At 46.5% G+C, this 20,296-nt stretch overlaps 1 protein-coding gene across 2 annotated transcripts in view; it reads right to left on the reverse strand.

Moving 5' to 3' along the window:
* KIF5B (kinesin family member 5B) overlaps positions 1-12,241 on the reverse strand; it is a 107,606-nt gene extending 95,365 nt beyond the window's left edge. Inside the window, exon 1 of one of the 2 annotated variants that reach the window (XM_077491078.1) lies at positions 11,902-12,241. In XM_077491078.1, the coding sequence (XP_077347204.1) occupies positions 11,902-12,027 (126 nt within the window). In that variant the 5' untranslated portion in view covers positions 12,028-12,241. The remainder of the gene's footprint in view (positions 1-11,901) is intronic. The other variant, XM_077491077.1, reaches the window with a different exon arrangement.
* Between the last annotated feature and the right edge of the window lie 8,055 nt (positions 12,242-20,296).

Consider the following 20,296-nt stretch of genomic DNA (forward strand, 5'->3'; position numbering starts at 1 on the left):
TGTTTAATAAAGGGGCGGGGCCACATACACGTAGCGGCACGCCCAGATCCTGTCCCACTGGCTGGTGTTCGATAGCTGGGGGCCTACCCATCCCCGACATCCTGGTCCCGGTGACTTAATGATAATTTTTTCAAGTGTATTTCTAATTCTGTCCTCCGTTAGCCATGAGGGTCCTTCCTGTGTCATGTCATGAGGATAAACATTTCCGTTTTGGTTACTGAAGCCCTCCGATTCCCTCGTGAAGACTGAGGAGAAGAATAAATTAAATACCTTCGCCATCTCTCCATCCTTAGTAAGCAGATTCCCTTCATCATTCTTAATGGGACCAATATAATCTGACCTCCTTTTTTTTACTATTTATGTACTTAAAGAATTTCTTGGGATTTTTACTACTCTCTTCCGCCATGTGCCTTTCCTGTTCTATTTTAGCCACCCCGATTGCAGCCTTACGTTTCTTGTTGCATTCTTTGTAAAGATGGAATGCCGATGATGATCCCTCAGCCTTGTATTTTTTTAAGGCCACCTTCTTTGCCTTTATATGCATTTTTACGTTGGAATTAAACCACACAGGACGTTCATTAGCTCTTTTAAATGCATTTCCCATTGGAATGCACTGGCTAATGCCCTTATTTAATATGCTCTTAAAGCACACACATTTTTCCTCCTTGTTCCTAAGATTTTATCCCAATTATTTTCCAGCAAAGATCATAGTTTAGGGAAGTTGGCTCTTTTGAAATTCAGTGTCTTTGTATTCCTCTTATGTTTCCCAATTGCGTGATTTATACTAAAACGAATTGACCTGTGATCACCATTTCCTGAATTGCCCCGTATTTCCACATCCGTGATCAGGTCTGTATTGTTGATAATCAACAGGTCTAGTAATGCTTTGTTTCTAGTTACCATCTGACCCAAGAAATAGTCCTGCAAGACATTTAGAAACTGGGGAGCCTTAGATGAATGCTTGGTTCCTTCCACCCAGTCTATGTCTGGATAATTAAAATCCCCTATTATGACGACACTTCCCATTCTTGCCGCTAATCCAAATTGTGATAGGAGGTCCGCCTCAGCCCTCTGGTTAGGGGGCCTATAGCATACTCCCAGTATTACTTTCCCCTTAGTTTTCTCCCTTTGTAGCTCTACAGGACTAAACCTCCTCCTTTAGCGATGTTATCTCACACATTCACTTGTACATCATTTTTGATATACAGGCATACCCCTCCCCCTTCTTTACCCTCTCTATCCCTGCGATATAAGGAATACCCTTGAATGGTTGCCAGCCAGCCAATCATGAGAGCTGTCAAACCAAGTCTCTAATTCCTACAAAATCTAAATCCTCCTCATACAACAGTAGCTCTAGTTCTCCCATTTTATCTGCCAGACTCATGGCATTGGTGAACATACCACATAGTTTAGACCGGTCACATATGTAAAGTACGATCGCAAAAATCAGCAATTCTAGCACCAGACTCCCGTGTGAAATCTAAAGTGATAACCTGTAAAGGCTTTTAAAGCTTCTATAGTTAGTAAAATTTATGTTGTTAGTTGCCTTTGCACGATGGTATCTATTTACTCAGCGTAACATCTTTTTAATTTTATCAAAAAATTGGGTTATGCATTGTCCTTCTTTTGCATCAATATTCAAAAAAAGTGAGTTTTTTTTTTTAATTGCCTTTGAAAAAAACCACCACGCAAATACCGTGCGACATTAAAAATTGCAACCCCCTCCCCCCCCAATTTTTTCTCTGGGGCCTCCACTTATATATCTTTAATCATGACAAGTAGATTGTCATGCAGGACCAGTCAATTGGGACCCCAATGCCAAGCAACTAGGATAAAAAGGAAAATGTCTGCAATAGCAGCCTTCTATTTCTTTCATGACAGGTTTCCTTTAAACTGTCACCTCCAGCACCACAGTGACTAACAGGTTCGCAGAGAGGAAGATTTTCGATGAGTGACTCTACAAGAACCAGCAAGATGAGTGGGATGACTAACAAAGCGCACCCAGCTATCCGTACTGTGCAGAGGGAGTATCAAATCCCATAGGTGACACCGGCTATTCACAGCCGTAAACAATAACTATGAAGTAATCTATCAAGCTTCTCAAAGGAGAACATGACTATACGCCAGACATGCCTGATTTAAAGGCTTGGCATAACTAAATTAAATCTTAGATTTTACAGTTAAAGCAATTATTAAAAGGATTACATATATGCTGTGCAGACCAGAGCAGTCTGAAAGCCCTTCCTACAACTAATTCTGAACATTTTGCTGTCTGGCCACTTGTGCATTTGTATAGATCACAAATGTAAGCTGCATTGTGTTATTTCTCAGAACTATTTATTAAAACATACAGATTTAAATTTAAAAAGCCCCAATGCAGGAACATCTGGTCTCAGCAGGCCCAGACTCTGGCTCTTTTGCCAGATCAGGCACAATCTGTTCTTCCTAGCAGCAGACAATCTCCTTTATGGAAGTAAGAGGAGGAAGATAAAGAATTGGTCTGCTGACTGCAGAGAAACTCTGTGCTTTTGTCTTCTGGTAATCAAACACCAAGATATGAAGTCTGATTATTTAGGCCCAGGGAAAAGACATTTGTGTTGCTATTTACTGAACCTAGCCATACACAGAGCGAATTTGTGCAGAAATACGAGCTGTAGGTGGCCCTCCCAAAAATCTCTCATCCAACGTTGTTGAGGAAAATCCAAAGATCCAGGCAGAACATTATCAGCCCAACAGTGGCTGCTTCTCATCAGATGCAGCCAATGTTAAGAGTATTCTGGCAGCCACCAGTGCTGACTGTCAGAATATAATAGCCGACAGGAGATTCCTTCATCCACATTGTGTGGATGGGGAAATCTGCATTACCAACTACTGTATTCAGACAGCCACAGCAACCACAACAGTCAAAATGTTTAATATGATAGAGTCACTGTTAAGCCAGCAATTTTTCTTTAATTTTGAAATCCAGGTGGTACCAACAGTTCACCACGTTTCCATGCAAGGTCAGATTATGAGAAACTACACATACATTTTCGGTGACTACCCGATTAACACCCCCAAAACTCTGTGTGAACAAACCCTTACAATTACTAGTATGCTTTTGTTAGTTCTCAACCAAACTTGTCAAGCTAAATGGCTGGTGTCATAGCCGATTTCATGAGCAGCTCTATTACAACTACAGATCAAACAATGGCTAAGATGGCCACTTCCTGGGCTGTAAAACGATAAGGTGGTTTTGTTTCCCTTTAGACCCCTTTCACACCAGGGCGTTTTGCAGGTGCTATAGCGTTAGAAATAGCGCCTGCAATCCGCCCTAAAGAAGCTGCACTATTGTATGTAGTGCGCTGGCAGGACGTCAGAAAAAAAAAGTCCTGCCAGCAGCTTCTTTGGAGCGATGAAGGAGCGGTGTGTTTACCGCTCCTGCCCATTGAAATCAATGGGGCAGCGCTGTAATGCCGCTGGCAAAAGGCCGCTATTGTGGTGTATTGCTGGTGATTTTAACCCTTTCGCAGCCGCTAGCGGGGGTAAAAGCGCCCCGCTAGCGGCCGAAATGCGCCGCAAATCCGGCGGTAAAATGGCGCTAAAAATAGCGGCGTTTTACCGCCGACGCAATGTGCGGTGTGGTGTGAAAGGGGTCTTAAAGACACCAACAGAAAAAAAAAAGTGAAGAGCCTCTTTTACAGGCCTGATTTCTTGTTGAAAGACCCCTTTCACACCGACGGACCAATCAGGCAGATGTCAGCGGACATGTGTATGCCAACATCCTCTGACATCCGATTCTATCCGCTAAAAACAGATGGATGGGGATCTGGATGGATCGGATGATGGGCAGTCTGTTTCCATCCAACAGCCCCATAGAGAACAGAAGGCTGTCCGCTCTGCTAATGAACACAGACCGGTCATCTGCCTCCCCAGCGGGGATCAGCAGACATGTGAAAGGAGCCTTGGTGACCCTGTGATTACACTGGTCCAATGGCGACAACGCTCACCTATTATGTTTCACTCTTGGAGAAGCAGCATTTCACCACCCAAGGACAGGACTACCTCATCCTCTTCTCCATAACAAAGGATAGAGGGGGGTTTTGTAGTCCTCAGAAAAAAACTGGGAACAATGTAAAGCTAGCCATAGATGGATTGAAATTTGGCTGGTTCAGCAGGGAATGGCCAAACCGATCTATATGTGGCATCCCGCTTCAACAAAATCAATAGTTAGAACAGCATTTGGTGAACAGGAATGTTGGAAAACTTGCCGATTAGCAGCTGTGGCCACTGATCAGTGTATTCCGACAGTGGAGAGTCATGCCATTCGACTACAAGATCCAGGCAGGGCAATTCCTCCATCCACCTTGTTTGTGTGAATGAAAGCATCAATTTGTTTTTATTTAACGCACTGAGCAAATAGAAAAAGGAAAAAAAAATAAAAATAAAAAAAACAACAATCATCTATTGGCAGCTTACTTGATAAGCGTGCAGCAGAGAAAGGGAGCACAGAAAGTGATCAGCTCACAAGATTTCTGGCAGGATGAGTCAATGGATGACACATTTATATAGCAACTAATAAATTCTCTTATACTAAAAGTGTCCAGTAGCATTCTTATATGCAAATGCTTTATATTGAAATTCTGTTACAGGGTGGCAATTCCCCAAGAACTTCACAAGATTAAGCCTGGTACACATAGGTAATTTATTCATTCAACCCAGCAAGCTGAATAAAAAAAAAGGCGTTCGCTGTACTATTATTGGTGCACAGAAATTAAAATTCTGGATGCACTTGGTTAATAAGGGACAGGTTTAAAAAAAAAAAAAATTCTCAAAATATATATTTTTTTATAAATAATTATATATTCTATTCGACTAAATATCATGAATTTAAATTAATTTATTTCCGGCCGATAGGCCGCCTTCACACAGTTTTTGAAGAGCTTTTGCGTTAGAAAAGCTAAAAGAAAATGAATCCCTTTAAAAGGGGTTGTAAACCCTCATGCATTCAGGTGAAAAAACCTTCTGTAGTGCTGCAGCCGTGATATTTTAGTTACCTGAACACTGTCTTTCTCCAGCCGTGAACTCGCACACCAGTTCTAGCTGGTGTCTCGTGTCCTGGTTAGATAGATAGCAGCGCAGCCATTGGTGCCCACTGCTATCAAACCCAAAGACACGGGTGCCAAGTCCTGATTTCTGTGTGAATACACACAAAAGCAGGACTCTGGAGCGCACCCGCACAGGTGTCCACCAAGAGCACTTCTCCAAAGTGGACAACCGGTGTGGGGGAGGAGCTACCAGCGCCGCCGCGGAACCCTAGAAGAGGTAGATCGTGGTCACTGCATTTGTCTAAAAAATTTTTTTAGAACTAAGATTTACAATCCCTTTAAATTCTGTGCATGTCTTCACACTGGTCCGTTGCACTTCCATTGCAGTGTTAAAAATCCTGCATGCCACATTTTTGGAGCATATTTGGTCAGTTAAAAAAAAAAAAAAAAAAAAAAAAAAAAAAACACACCTCCCTTGTTGCATTTTTAATGCATATTTTGAGTCACATGTGTGTGAAACTCTGTGAAAACCAGGACAAAGCCGTGTGTTTTTCAGTGGCCATTAGCAGCATCTTTTTTTCTATCAGCAAAATGCTGATAAACCTATTTACAGCCAATAATAATTTGGAGGCAGTTAATATATCAGTGCATCCCTACTATGTGATGTTAGTACAGAAATCTGCCCGCTAACTTAGTGTTCTGACATTGTATTGACATTGTATTGTGTTTTATTATGTGGACTTAAAGTCAACAAACATATCTAGCTACTGTTCCACCTTAGTTGCTATGGCTTGATTTGACCTTGTTCTCCCATCCACTTTAACCCTAGGTTCACACTAGTGCGATTCCAGCGCTGGTTCCCACATCGTTCCTCTGCCTTGTGCGAACCACTGCAGGTATCATTAAAGTTAAAGTGGTTGTAAACCCTTACAACCAACTTTGACCTACAGGTAAGCCTTAATCTAGGTCCAAGAAATATCTCCTAAACCTACACTGTTTAGGAGATATTTGCCGAAAGACAGGCACCGCTGTCTACGGCGCGCAGGCGCACTGAGCGCGCCGCAGTCAACGGTGATTTGCCGCGAGTGGCGGCTCCCGTGCGCATGACATCATCGCAGCTTTGTCGAATGACAGCGGCGGAGCAGCAACACCCACCTAGATGATGGATGCGCCGGACTACAGGGGACAGCGGTGACTTCGCTGGCTCCTGTGTCAGGTAAGTGACACGTAATGGACTACTATGCGATGCATAGTAGTCCATTACGCTTTACCTTTGCAGGGAATCAAAGCGGAAGTAAACCCATCAGGGTTTTCTTCCTCTTTAAAGTTAATGACACCCCCAGTTTAGTTCACAGATCGTAGGGCGAACTGTGAACACGCACAGAAAATCGGATCGCATAGGTAAGAACACCCATGTGAGCCGATTCTAGTGTGGGGAAAAAAGTCCCTGCACTATTTTCTCTGCGAAACCAATGCGAGTTCAGCCACACAGTTGTATGGCTGAACTCGCATTGCTCAGCAATAACATGTGAACAGCACCTGTGGTGCTGATGCAAATCACATGTGAGCACTCAAATCGCGCTAGTGTAAACCCAGGCTAAGTGGTGGATGTGTATAGTTTATTTTTGGAGAATAAGGATATCATTTAAGCTGGCTAAAGATGAATCGCCAACTTGGCCGGTTCAGCAGGGAACAGACAAATTTTGATCCATCTGCCCAGTGTATTCTGATTGCAGGGAAGCACCGCATACTAGCTCATTATGAAATGCTTACCTTAGAACGAGGCCCAGGTATCGCCGGCAATCCACGCCGAGGGAGCTGACATGTTCCCTCAGCGTGTCTTCCGGGTATTGAGGCTCCGGCGCTGTGAGTGGCCGGAGCCCTGATATCGTTGTTCCCACGCATGTGCGCGGGAGATTTCTTTCCTGCAAAGTCCGGCGTCTGCCGGGCTTTCAGCCAAAAAATCCCGTGCGCATGCGCCGCTCATTGCGAGGGGATAATCTCCTAAACCATACAGGTTTAGATTTTTTTTTAACCTACTGGTAAGCCTTATGGAAAAAAAAAAAAAAAAAAAAGGATGCATGGCCACTTTCATGTATAATGTATGTTACTTTAAAAGCGCTATGTTAGTTCTATAGGTGGGCTAATGCAAACAAACATGCATCCATTTCCATACTTTTACCTCTGATCTGTCATGTTTATGTCTAAAAAACCAGAAGGGTGCAAAACGTTTTCCCTTTTTTTTTTTTTTTTTTTTTTTTTTTTAGACCTAGTCCATTTACATTTGCCTGGCCATAGATTAACATGGAGCCTCCTTGCAGATCCACCAGAAAAACTGAAAAGCGACTCTCATCCAAACATGCTTGTGTGAAAGGACCCCAAGACACCAAGAAATATGTGCTGGTTGCCAATAGAAAAACACTGAATAAAATAAGGCCCTATGTGAAATTAGTTATTAAAATGGAGCTCCAGCCAAAAGGGGAAGCTCAGCTTGTTCGCAAACACACCCCCCCCCCCCCCCCGCCACATTTGGCACTTTTGGGGGGAGGGGAGCAGTTACATGGTTTTGACGGGTACCCACCCTTACTTCCAGGCAAGATCACTGCACAGCGATCTACATTTTCGGCCCCTCCTTCCCCCTGCTGCCTTTTGGGACACACAGACGGCTGGACCATTTAGAAAAGGGATCCTCAAACTTCGGCCCTCCAGCTGTTGCGAAACTACACATCCCATGAGGCATTGTAAAACGCTGACATTCCATGACATGACTAGGCATGATGGGAATTGTAGTTCTGGAACAACTGGGCCATAGTTTGAAGACCCCTGATTTAGAAAATGCAGCACTGACTTGAACACGCACAATAGGAAACAGGATGTGCCTAACTGGGCTATTGCCGATTCGGCTTGGGTGCTGACATCACGGGATCCCTGGACAGGTAAGTGTTCTTGTATTAAAAGCCAGCAGCTAAAGTATTTGTAGCTGCAGACTTTTTTTTTTTATATATACAGACTGAAGCTCCTCTTTAGTTGCTTTGGCTACATTGAATTTAGACTAATCGACCCTGTAAATAATAAATGATAAAATAAAAATACCCACTAAATATAAAATCTATTCTAAGGGACAAGCACGGTCCTGCCATCTGTTATGAATAAAAAAATTATGTATACTGTGAAATTGTATCATTTTATTTGGCCTGATTTTATGATCAAGCGCAGGAAAGAGATGCCAAGACTCAGCCTACTAACAGAAGATACACAAAATCAGCAATAAAAATTGTCATCCGAGTGCGCAGCAACAAAGCACAAGATATATGCATTGTGAACACAAACCTGGCAAAGTCTGGAGATGCATTAGGACTCAGTTCTATTGACTATAAATACAGAAAAACATATCCACCTTTAAAATGAAAGTCTCTTGCACAAGATCACATGAATCACAGCTTCCTTGCAAAACAAAGATATATGGTTATCTGGTTTAATATTGCACTCCAAAGTACAACAAACCTTCATTAAAAAGACACTACACCGCACTTCACCTCAAAGCGGGAACGTTTATCTTGGGATAACACTATAACAAGTCAATCAACTATACGGTATGCACAGAATCTTCTTACAAACTGAAGGCTGCGTATTGACTCAGTCCCAGAAATCTGGTTAGAAATGATAAATTACTACAAAGCCATCCTGGAGGAACAAATAGAAACTTCGACCATTCAACACTGACGCTTATAAAGTCAGTAACAAGAGCTTTTCTAGTTGAACTACTACTAAGTCCCATACAGCCAGCCTGATCAGACCACCACAGAAAGTAAGCAACCCCCAGAAAAACTAATGCAATTCTACAATATGACAGTCTAAGCTACTAGGTATCCAGATCATCAATTACACCAAATTGCAGCTCTGCCAATACAATATTGGCCAGGTGGTAATAGAAAAGCTGCCAAAATGTAAGAGCTATTCAGGAAAAGAGAAGACAGAGCCCAGACAGAAGTCCTTCATGTTGGCAGTAAGCCAGCTGCACCAGACAATGATAATGGGGGCCTGCTTGTTGTGGCTGGTAGCACTGGGGCACTGCCAACTGTGCTATGGAAAATGGCTGGAAGGACTTCAATAATGGCAGCAACTGTCATAGTGCTGGTGACATAAGATGAGACTGCAAAGTCCACAGTCCAGAGAGATTTAATTCGAGAAATTTCACTTGGAGAAAGCCTTGGAAAAGCATCAAAGCCTTGCCAGAAAATTCATGAAACACTCCAACTACACCAGTTCTACCGGTCCAACCAGCAATATCATTTAGGACTTTTGATTGCCTCTATATAGGAAGGACAATGGTCATATCAAACTGGACAGGCTGGTCCTACACCGGTAGAGGACAAGGGGATGGCAGATAACCCACAAGCAGGGAGGACTGTAGGAAACCCAGAAGGCCTCAGTCACAGATGTGTACCTATCCACAGAGCCATACAAGGGGCTGGCACACTGTTCTGCCCTGTACAGAAGTACACTATGGGGGGCACGGAGATTTATGCAGCTGGTTGCCCTCTAATTGATTTAGACAATGTCAGCAGCCCCTACACAGAATTCATGTGCATCCCGGGCAACTGAAGATAGCCCTTCACACAGGTATAGGGATCGGTACCCCCCATGTAAATGAGGCCTAACTGGAAGAGGACTTAGCTAGTCATATCATCGCTTTACAACTTAATGTGACAGCAGGCAGCCCCAGTGTCAGGAAATGAAGGGAGCCCCATCGGTGTCAGGGGACAGAGAGTGGAGGGGGGGGGAAGAGGGGGCAGTGTCATGATATGGAAGGGGGGGGGGGGAGAGGGGGCAGTGTCATGATATGGAAGGGGGGGGGGGAGAGGGGGCAGTGTCATGATATGGAAGGGGGGGGGGGGGGAGAGGGGGCAGTGTCATGATATGGAAGGGGGGGGGGGGGAGAGGGGGCAGTGTCATGATATGGAAGGGGGGGGGGGGAGAGGGGGCAGTGTCATGATATGGAAGGGGGGGGGGGGAGAGGGGGCAGTGTCATGATATGGAAGGGGGGGGGGGGAGAGGGGGCAGTGTCATGATATGGAAGGGGGGGGGGGAGAGGGGGCAGTGTCATGATATGGAAGGGGGGGGGGGAGAGGGGGCAGTGTCATGATATGGAAGGGGGGGGGGGGAGAGGGGGCAGTGTCATGATATGGAAGGGGGGGGGGGGGGGAGAGGGGGCAGTGTCATGATATGGAAGGGGGGGGGGGAGAGGGGGCAGTGTCATGATATGGAAGGGGGGGGGGAGAGGGGGCAGTGTCATGATATGGAAGGGGGGGGGGGAGAGGGGGCAGTGTCATGATATGGAAGGGGGGGGGGGAGAGGGGGCAGTGTCATGATATGGAAGGGGGGGGGGGGAGAGGGGGCAGTGTCATGATATGGAAGGGGGGGGGGAGAGGGGGCAGTGTCATGATATGGAAGGGGGGGGGGGAGAGGGGGCAGTGTCATGATATGGAAGGGGGGGGGGGAGAGGGGGCAGTGTCATGATATGGAAGGGGGGGGGGAGAGGGGGCAGTGTCATGATATGGAAGGGGGGGGGGGAGAGGGGGCAGTGTCATGATATGGAAGGGGGGGGGGGAGAGGGGGCAGTGTCATGATATGGAAGGGGGGGGGGAGAGGGGGCAGTGTCATGATATGGAAGGGGGGGGGGAGAGGGGGCAGTGTCATGATATGGAAGGGGGGGGAGAGGGGGCAGTGTCATGATATGGAAGGGGGGGGGGAGAGGGGGCAGTGTCATGATATGGAAGGGGGGGGAGAGGGGGCAGTGTCAGGGTATGGAAGGGGGGGGCAGTGTCAGGGTATGGAAATTGGGGGGGGAGGGGGCAGTGTCAGGGTATGGAAAGGGGGGGGGGAGGGGGCAGTGTCAGGGTATGGAAAGGGGGGGGGGAGGGTGCAGTGTCAGGGTATGGAAAGGGGGGGGGGGAGGGTGCAGTGTCAGGGTATGGAAAGGGGGGGAGGGGGCAGCGTCAGGGTATGGAAAGGGGGTGGCCCCCAGTGTCAGGGTATGGAGAGGGGGGGGCCCCCCAGTGTCAGGGTATGGAGAGGGGGGGGCCCCCAGTGTCAGGGTATGGAGAGGGGGGGGGCCCCCAGTGTCAGGGTATGGAGAGGGGGGGGGCCCCCAGTGTCAGGGTATGGAGAGGTGGGGGGGCAGTGTCAGGGTATGAAGGGGGGGGGCCCCCAGTGTCAGGGTATGAAGGGGGGGGCCCCCAGTGTCAGGGTATGAAGGGGGGGGGCAGTGTCAGGGTATGAAGGGGGGGGGGGGGCAGTGTCAGGGTATGAAGGGGGGGGGGCAGTGTCAGGGTATGAAGGGGGGGGCAGTGTCAGGGTATGAAGGGGGGGGGGGCAGTGTCAGGGTATGGAGAGGGGGGGGCCCCCAGTGTCAGGGTATGGAGAGGGGGGGGGCAGTGTCAGGGTATAAAGGGGGGGGGCAGTGTCAGGGTATAAAGGGGGGGGGGGGGGGCAGTGTCAGGGTATGAAGGGGGGGCAGTGTCAGGGTATGAAGGGGGGCAGTGTCAGGGTATGAAGGGGGGGGCAGTGTCAGGGTATGAAGGGGGGGGCAGTGTCAGGGTATGAAGGGGGGGGCAGTGTCAGGGTATGAAGGGGGGGGCAGTGTCAGGGTATGAAGGGGGGGGCAGTGTCAGGGTATGAAGGGGGGGCAGTGTCAGGGTATGAAGGGGGGGGGCAGTGTCAGGGTATGAAGGGGGGGGGCAGTGTCAGGGTATTCAGGGGGGGGCAGTGTCAGGGTATGAAGGGGGGGGCAGTGTCAGGGTATGGAGGGGCCCGGCTCTGCCCTGTCAGCAGACTCTTGCTGGTCCCCCCTGTGCCCCTCATCCACACTCACCGAGACCACCACCGTGTCCTCCGTCTGGAACTTGGCCACATACTTGTCCCCTCTCACCACCTCCGAATCATTCAGAGGCCTGAAGCGGCACATCACTTTGATGCTGCACTCCGCCGGGTCGGCCATCTTGCCCGCTATCTGCCCCCCTCGGTGTGACCGGCAACAATCAAGCGGCTGGCGGCGCCAGGGGAACCTCTATGGCACAGTGAATGGACGAGCACCGGCGCCGCCAATCTCAGTGGGCGGAGGGAGGCAGCTCACTTCCCATCCAATATGGCAGACATGGCGGAGGCCGGCGATGACGATGCCGCTCCTCCCCTCCTGGCGGCGCTGGCCTGGAGTTGACGTCACCCGCACACGGGGCTCCCTCAGCTCACGGCGCATGTGCCATCCTCCCAACACTGTCTTCCTGAGAGGGGCGGAGATTCGCAATCTGCCACCACTAGAGGTAGAAACACCAAATATAATATGTATTCCAGGTAGCACGGTCGCTGTCTAGCCACAGACGCCATTTTTGTGTAGATCAAGACTGGTATCTAATCCTCAAACCAAAAATGTCATATTTTGCAGCTCACCAGTTTTTAGAATCCTTTTATTTTGACCAGGTGATCCAATAATGCACTTCTTGTGTTAGCGTGACAATGATCATTCAGAAAACATCAGACGGGAGATAATCTAGGACTAAAGAGCTCACTGTCCCCTCTTCTATTCTAGAAAACAGAGGGGTGTGCTTCTGAATCTGTAGTCCCCGCAGATAGCTGAGAACAATGTAACAGAGGTCAGGACGTTATCAGATCACTGGGTTTCTGGCAGGACCAACAGGAATTGTTTTGAACTTATTAAATAGATATACCAAAACACAAATGCATATATTACAGATCAGTAGGAAGCACACAGTACATTTTTGTTGTTGGGTTTAGGTATGTGTAGTTCACCCCTGCAGGAGCCGCTACTTTGGTAATCCCACTGCTGCTTGATTACCTTTACTGAGCTTAAAGCAGAACGTTACCCATAATAACTTAATAAAAATAATTCTCTTTAGCAAGGAACATACATACCACATTAATAATTGTAGCACTGACTCCCGAAGGAGCTGCTAATTTGAGTTGGGCCTGCACTCTTCTGAGAAACCCGCTTTTTGTGTAACTCTATCCCCTTGACACAGCTGTGGTGCAATAATAATACAGTACAATATAGACATTATAAAAGGTACATGTACCGATCCCTCAGGATCCTCTGGCTCCACCTGGTGGGGAAAGACAGTAGACCACACACTTGTACTCTTAACCAGAAATACTTTTACTGGAAGTATAACGAAAAAATGATTACAGGATCTGCACTGTCATCCCAACGTAGAACGTCAGCCCAGCATGAATCAACAGTCACATACAATAAACAACATGCAAGTATTATTATTATTATCTAGACCTGGGAGCTCCCCTTACTTAAAATCTATGTGAGACCTCAATTAAAGTAGTTCCCTCCTTTATCTTCTTTCTTCACTGGCTTAAAAGGGTTCCTCAGGTAATTGTAATCCAAAGGGGTAAGTGGAGAAAGTTAACTCAGAATACTCCAGGTATGACTCCAAGAACTTGTAATCGCACTTGAGCGCTAAAGTGATTCGGGCCTCAAGCCTCCTAAATGTCAGTTGCTCAGTCTTACTTCCGTGGAACAACAGGTTCCAGCGAGGTCAATCCAATCACCAGTTCTCAGGCTCCATCAAGTCACCTCGCAAACGGTCCGGTTTGCACTCCGCGGTGACTGTCTGCAAATGTGTCCGAGAACCTTCAACACAGTTCCACACAGGCAGGCAGCGTGGTCCCAAGAGACCAAATATGGCCGCTGCAGCCCCTTTTAGACCCTACCCAGCATGCACTGCATATCAGAGTGTTCATGGGTAGGTCACACAGATTCCTGGGTAGATAAGGTCAAATAACACAGTTCACTTCCTGTTATCTTTCCAACACCATGAAAAGAAAAATAACTAAAGTCCATTTCCAGTTTTGGTCACTAGATGGCGACAAATTCTAACGAATAACATTGTCCATAGGTTTACATTGTATTCAGATTAACTACATTAATACACAATTGTGTCTCCGCTACATAATTATGCTACCAACATTAGTGTTTGCTGTAAATCGCCTCTAGCATTGATCCTGTTTTTTCTTGCTGGAGGCTGCCATTTTGATGAAGCCCAGGGCCCATGAACAGCAGTAAATCATAGAGCGGAACTAAACCCATCGATTTAACATTTTCAAAAAAAACTTTTACATTCCTGGAATGCCCCGATTGCTAACTGTCACTATTGGTTGTGTCCTCAACTGTCAAACCATCACATAGCTGGTGTCATAACTGATCATATGTGCAACCCCGTGGCAGTTGAAGATCAAACAGAAGCAGCTTCACTGGCTGTAAAGAATAGGAGGGTTTAATTGTGCTTTTAGGCTGTCAGCAGATCAGCCTCTACGAAGTGCCTAAAAATGGAGAGCAACTGAGCGTGTGCAGAGCAGGTCAAACAATGTATTATTGGATTTTAACCACTTGCCAACCACACTATAGCCAAATGATGGCTATAGAGAGGCTGGCCAGTTCTGGGACGGTGTCATATGAGGCCTCCACGTGATCACACCCGCTGCCACGTGCAGGCTGTGATTGCTGTGTCCTCCAGACAAATGCCATGGGAAAGCGCCGCTAAAAAATAGCTTTACCGCCGACGCACCATCCGCCCCAGTGTGAAAGGGGCCTTAAGCTTTTTTCCTTTATTTTCAACTTCCTTTAACTGCTTGCCACAGTACATTTCTTGGGCGGCACAGCCAGGCATGATCACATACAATTATGTCATCCTGCTTCTTCCAAACAATTGTAATTAAAAAAAAAACTCGCCATGCCTCTTACTAAATACCTCAGACCATCTACTTTACAAAATGGGGTATTTGTACTGTCCTTAACCACCTCAATACAGTGCACTTACACCCCTTCCTGACCAGTTTTCAGCTTTCAGCGCTCTCACAGTTTGAATGACAATTACTCAGTCATGCAACATTGTACCCATATGAAACTTGTGTCCTTTTTTCCACACAAATAGAGCTTTCTTTTAGTGGTATTTAATCACTAGTTGGTTTTTTTGTTGTTGCTATAAATAAAATAAAACGTAAATTTTGTGAAAAAAAATTATTTTTCTTTGTTTCTGTCATAAATTTTTGCTAATTAGTAATTTTTCTTCATACATTTTGGCCAAAATTTATACTGATACATATCTTTGGTAAAATAACCCACATTAGTGTGTATTATTTGGTCTTTGTGAAAGTTATAGAGTCTACAAACTATGGTGACAATCACTGAAAATTGATCACATCTGATCAGGCCTTCAGTACATCAGGTGTATCTCATTTCTTGAGACACTAAGGGCCGGTTCACACTGCAGGCGCGGCGAGGCGTCTCCGACTTGCCTCGCCGCGACCTGCGGCGACCTCAGCGGCGACTTGCAGAGGACTTCTGTATAGAAGTCAATGCAAGTCGCCCCCGAAGTCGCCCAGAAGTAGTACAGGAACCTTTTTTCTGAGTCGGAGCGACTCGAGTCGCTCCTCTCAGAACAGTTCCATTGTACAGAACGGGGGCGACTTGCGGGAGCGAGGCGAGGCGAGTCGTGTCGCCTCGCATCGCCCGCTGTGTGAACCGGCCCTAACAAGTCAGGAAAGTATAAATACCCCCCAAATGACCCCCTTTTTACTAAGTAGACATTCCAAGGTATTAAGTAAGTAGCATGGTGAGTTTTTTCAAGTTGTCATTTTTTCCCACAATTCTTTGCAAAATTAATTTTTTTTATTATTATTATTATTTTTTTTTTTTTACAAAATTGTCATATTATCAGGTTATTTTTCACACACAGCATATGCATACAACAAATTACACCCCAAAATACATTCTGCTACTCTTCCCGAGTACGACGATACCACATGTGTGAGACTTTTACACAGCCTGGCCACATACAGAGCACCAAAATTGATGTAGTACCTTCAGACGTTCTACGAGCAAAAATGATGCATCTCATTTCTCAACCACCTATTACACTTTTGAAGGCCCTGGAGTACCAGGACAATAGAATTGCCCATAAAATGACCCCATTTTGGAAAGCAAACACCCCGACGTATAATCTGTGAGGCATAATGAGTCTTTTGAACGGTTCATTTTTTTCCATTCGTTTTTGGAATATGTGGAAAAAAATGAAAACGCATTTTTTTTTTACACAAAGTTGTCAATTTATAAAATATTTCTAACACATAGCATGTATATAGCAAAAATTACACCCCAAAACTCATTCTGCTACTCCTCCCAAGTATGGCGATATCACATGTATAGGACTTTTACACAGCCTGGTCACATAGAGAGGCCGAACATTGAAGTAGTACGTTCAGGCGTTCTAGGAGCATAAATTACACATCTCATTTCATTCCTACCCATCACACTTTTGAAGGTCCTGGACCACCAGGACAGTGAAATTACCCACAAAATGACCCCATTTTGGAAAGCAAACAGGTGACAGGTACTCTGATGGCTTGGTGACTGGTATTTGGGTACTCTGAAGGGTGGTGACAGGTACTCATATGGACTGTGACAGGTACTCGGGTACTAAGATGAACTGTGACAGGTACTCAGGTACTCAGATGAACTGTGACAGGTACTCAGGTACTCAGATGAACTGTGACAGGTACTCAGATGGACTGGGACAGGTACTCAGATGAACTGTGACAGGTACACGGGTACCCTGATGGACCGTGGCAGGTACTCAGGTACCCTCGGGTACCCTGATGGACCGTGACAGGTACTCGGGTACTCTGATGGACCGTGACAGGTACTCGGGTACACTGATGGACCGTGACAGGTACTCGGGTACCCTGATGGACCGTGACAGGTACTCGGGTACCCTGATGGACCGTGACAGGTACTCGGGTACCCTGATGGACCGTGACAGGTACTCGGGTACCCTGATGGACCGTGACAGGTACTCAGGTACTCTGATGGACCGCAGGTACTCGAGTACTCTGATGGATTGTGACAGGTACTCGTGTACTCAGATGGGCTGTGACAGGTACTCGGGTACTCTGATGGGCCGTGACAGGTACTCGGGTACTCTGATGGGCTGTGACAGATACTCGGGTACTCTGATGGACTGTGACAGGTACTCGGGTCTTCTGATGGACTGTGACAGGTACTCAAATACTCTGATGGACTGTGACAGGTACTCTGATGGACTGTGATTGACAGGTACTATGAGGGGTGGTGACAGGTCCTCTTTATTGGGGGGGGGCAATCAGTGTGATTGGTATACACTGTAGGCGGTAACGAGATGTTACCGCAATCTCCTCCTCACACAAGATCGGTGTGTGAGGAGGAAATCCCGGTAACATCTCGTTACCGCGGTTTGTTTACATTTTAGTGATCGGCTGTGAAAGGATCACAGCCGATCACGTGGGTAAACAGCCAGCCAATGGCTGTTTACCAGCGCCAGTGATAAGCAGTGTTCCCGGGGAACACGCCACCACCGACATGCACGCACAGCGCGCTCGCGATCGCGCGCATGCGCCGTGCACAGTGGGGGTGTGACCATCTGTGATTGGCCGTGACTTCATCACGGCCGATCACGTGGTAAACAGCCGCCGTGACACGCCGCCACCCAAGAAACAGGGATGCGCACGCACGATCGCGCGCATTCCCTGTTTAAACGGGAGGCCGTCATATGACAGCCTCCCGCCACAATAGGTGCGCCGCCTGGCCTTCATTTGACTGCCGGCGGTCAGAAAGTAGTTAAAGGGGTTGTACAGCTTTGTTTTTTATTTTCTAAATAGGTTCCTTTAAGCTAGTGCATTGTTGGTTCATTTACCTTTTCCTTTGATTTCCCTTCTAAATGTTTTTTTCTTTGTCTGAATTTCTCACTTCCTGTTTCTCCTCAGTAAACTTCACACTATCATCCGAGCAGTGTTTAGTCAGCCAAAACAGCTTACTGAGGAGGAACAGGAATAAAAAAATTCAGACAATGAAAACTAATTAAAAAAACATAGAAAATAAAAAACAAACCTTTACAACCCCTTTAACTGCTCTGTGTAGTCGTTTTGCACAGAGCAGCCCAGATCCACTTCTCAGGCCCCTCATCGGTGCTCCTGGCCCCTCCCTCCTGTCTAGTGCCCCCACAGCAAGCAGCTTCTATTTAAACACCAAGCTTCGGTTTGGTCCCACAACCTCTCTCTCCTGACTGGCTAACAGACTTTGATTGACAGCACTTGGAGCCAATGGCACCACTGCTGTGCCAATCAGGAGGGAGAGTCCTGGACAGCTGAGGCATTCTTGCACATCGCTGGATACAGATGGGGATCAGGTAAGTATTAGAGGGGCTGAGGGGGGCCACTGCACACTGAAGGTTTTTTATCTTAATGCATAGAATGCATTAAGATAAAAAAAACCTTCTGCCTTTACAACCACTTTAAGCAAGATAAAGGTTTTATGTAAATGAATACCAGCTGGCCATAAGCACCCTGTTTGTGGTAAATCATTTGTCACAACCCTAACTGTCATTTTTGCTGAACAGCTTGTTTTGTTACAGGAAGATCACCAAGTAAAAACTATATTACGGTGGAACGCAATATAGTACTGTGTTAAAGTAATAATAAAAGCTTTTTTTGTTTTGTTTTAAAACATGTCATACATATCTGCTCTGTGCAATGGTTTTGCACAAAGCAGCTCCGCTCCTCCTCTTCTTGAGTCCCCCACTGGCGCTTCTGGTTCCACCCCCTGCCAAGTGCCCCTATAGCCAGGACCGCCATCAGGGGGGTACAGCAATGACAACTGTAAGGGGCCCGCCTGGACCAGAGGAAGGCAGGACAGGTTAAGGGGAGCCGTGTTGTGTATTACAGAAACAATTTCACACCTTCTGCGGTTCTCGTGTCACTGAGTTCAGACATTGAGCTCTTAACTGCCGCCTCTGACTACTATGTGTATGTGCACCCCTTGTGTGATTTGTGCTGTGCTTCTCAGCAACATGTCAGCTTTGTGAAAACAGGCTGGGACTAGGTAGGAAGACCTTCTTTACAAGTAGGGGCTGTGAGGGAAAGAGAGGGGGCTGTTTGTGTACAGGGAGGGGCCAGAGGCATTTGCGAATTCGGTAGGATGGCCCAGTGGGTATGCCCTGATGAATGTTGGTGGTCAGGCTTGGGGGGCCCAGGCCTAAAGCTGTGTAAGGGGCCCAAAAATTTCTGATGGCTGCTCTGCCTATAGCACTGCTTGCTCTGGGGGCACTCATGCGTACTCGCTCCCGAACCCCACTCTTTGTGTCCAAAAGACAGACTCGGTCCTGTCCCCCGCTCCCTCCTCACTGGCTCTGATTGGCAGGAGCCAATGCTGCTGCATCTGATCCAATGAGGAGTGAGAGACCTGAGAGAGCCTCGGCTCACGTGTACATCGCTAGATTGGGCTCAGGTATATATTTAGCAGGGCTGTGGGGGAAGCTGCATGCAGAAGTTTTTTTTATCTTACTGCATAGAATGCAGTAAGGTAAAGACAATTGTCTTTGCAACCACTTTCATGCTACTGCCAGATTGTATCATATACAGTAAGTCCCCTATATAGGAACTCTTGAGTTGTGAACATGTGTTTACACTGGGGTTTTTTTTTTTCACTCAACCCAGTGGGCTGAATGAAAAAAACTGACAGATCGCTGTGCCAATACAAGCAATGTAGGTACTGTATAGTGATCTCACCCCGCCAGAACATTCTACCAGCGCTCACATCCTTCGTCTGCATGGGCTGATCTTTGTTGGACTTATGAACGAGCACCTGGAACCAAACTCGTTTGTAAGTAGGGGACTTACTGTATGTCTTTTTTTTTTTTTGCCCATAGTGTCACTTTGAGGATTGATAAACTGCAGTATAATATATTTTTGCTTTTGGGTTCAGATATGGTTTAAACCAGCAATGGCATTTCCCATATTTTTATTCTCAGCAGCCTGAGCCACGGCTTCCATCAAACATTGGATTTCCTTATTTAATATTTCTTATTTAGAAACAATAAAATCTGAGTAGTTCTTGTATATTGTGCAGCTTTGGCACCTGCAAAATCATTCATGCATATTTTCAATCAACTACCAATCCACTTCTGAAATTCTGTATTGATTTTTTTTCAAAGACAAAATATGCCTCAAATTGCTGAGAGAACATTTTCTGAAAGCAAACAACATACATAATTCAAAATGGACTGAATTTTATACTCTAAGCCCTTGTACACACGGTCGGAGATTCTAACAACCAAATCCGTTGGATTTTGTCCAAAACTGTTGCATACACACGGTCGGACAAAGTTGTCGGAAAATCCAACGTCATTACGTTATTTCGTTACGACGGGACT

Source organism: Lithobates pipiens, unplaced genomic scaffold, assembly GCF_037356315.1.
Source record: "Lithobates pipiens isolate NorthernLeopardFrog02 unplaced genomic scaffold, aLitPip1_a1.2 Scaffold_19, whole genome shotgun sequence".
Lineage (NCBI taxonomy): Eukaryota > Metazoa > Chordata > Amphibia > Anura > Ranidae > Lithobates > Lithobates pipiens.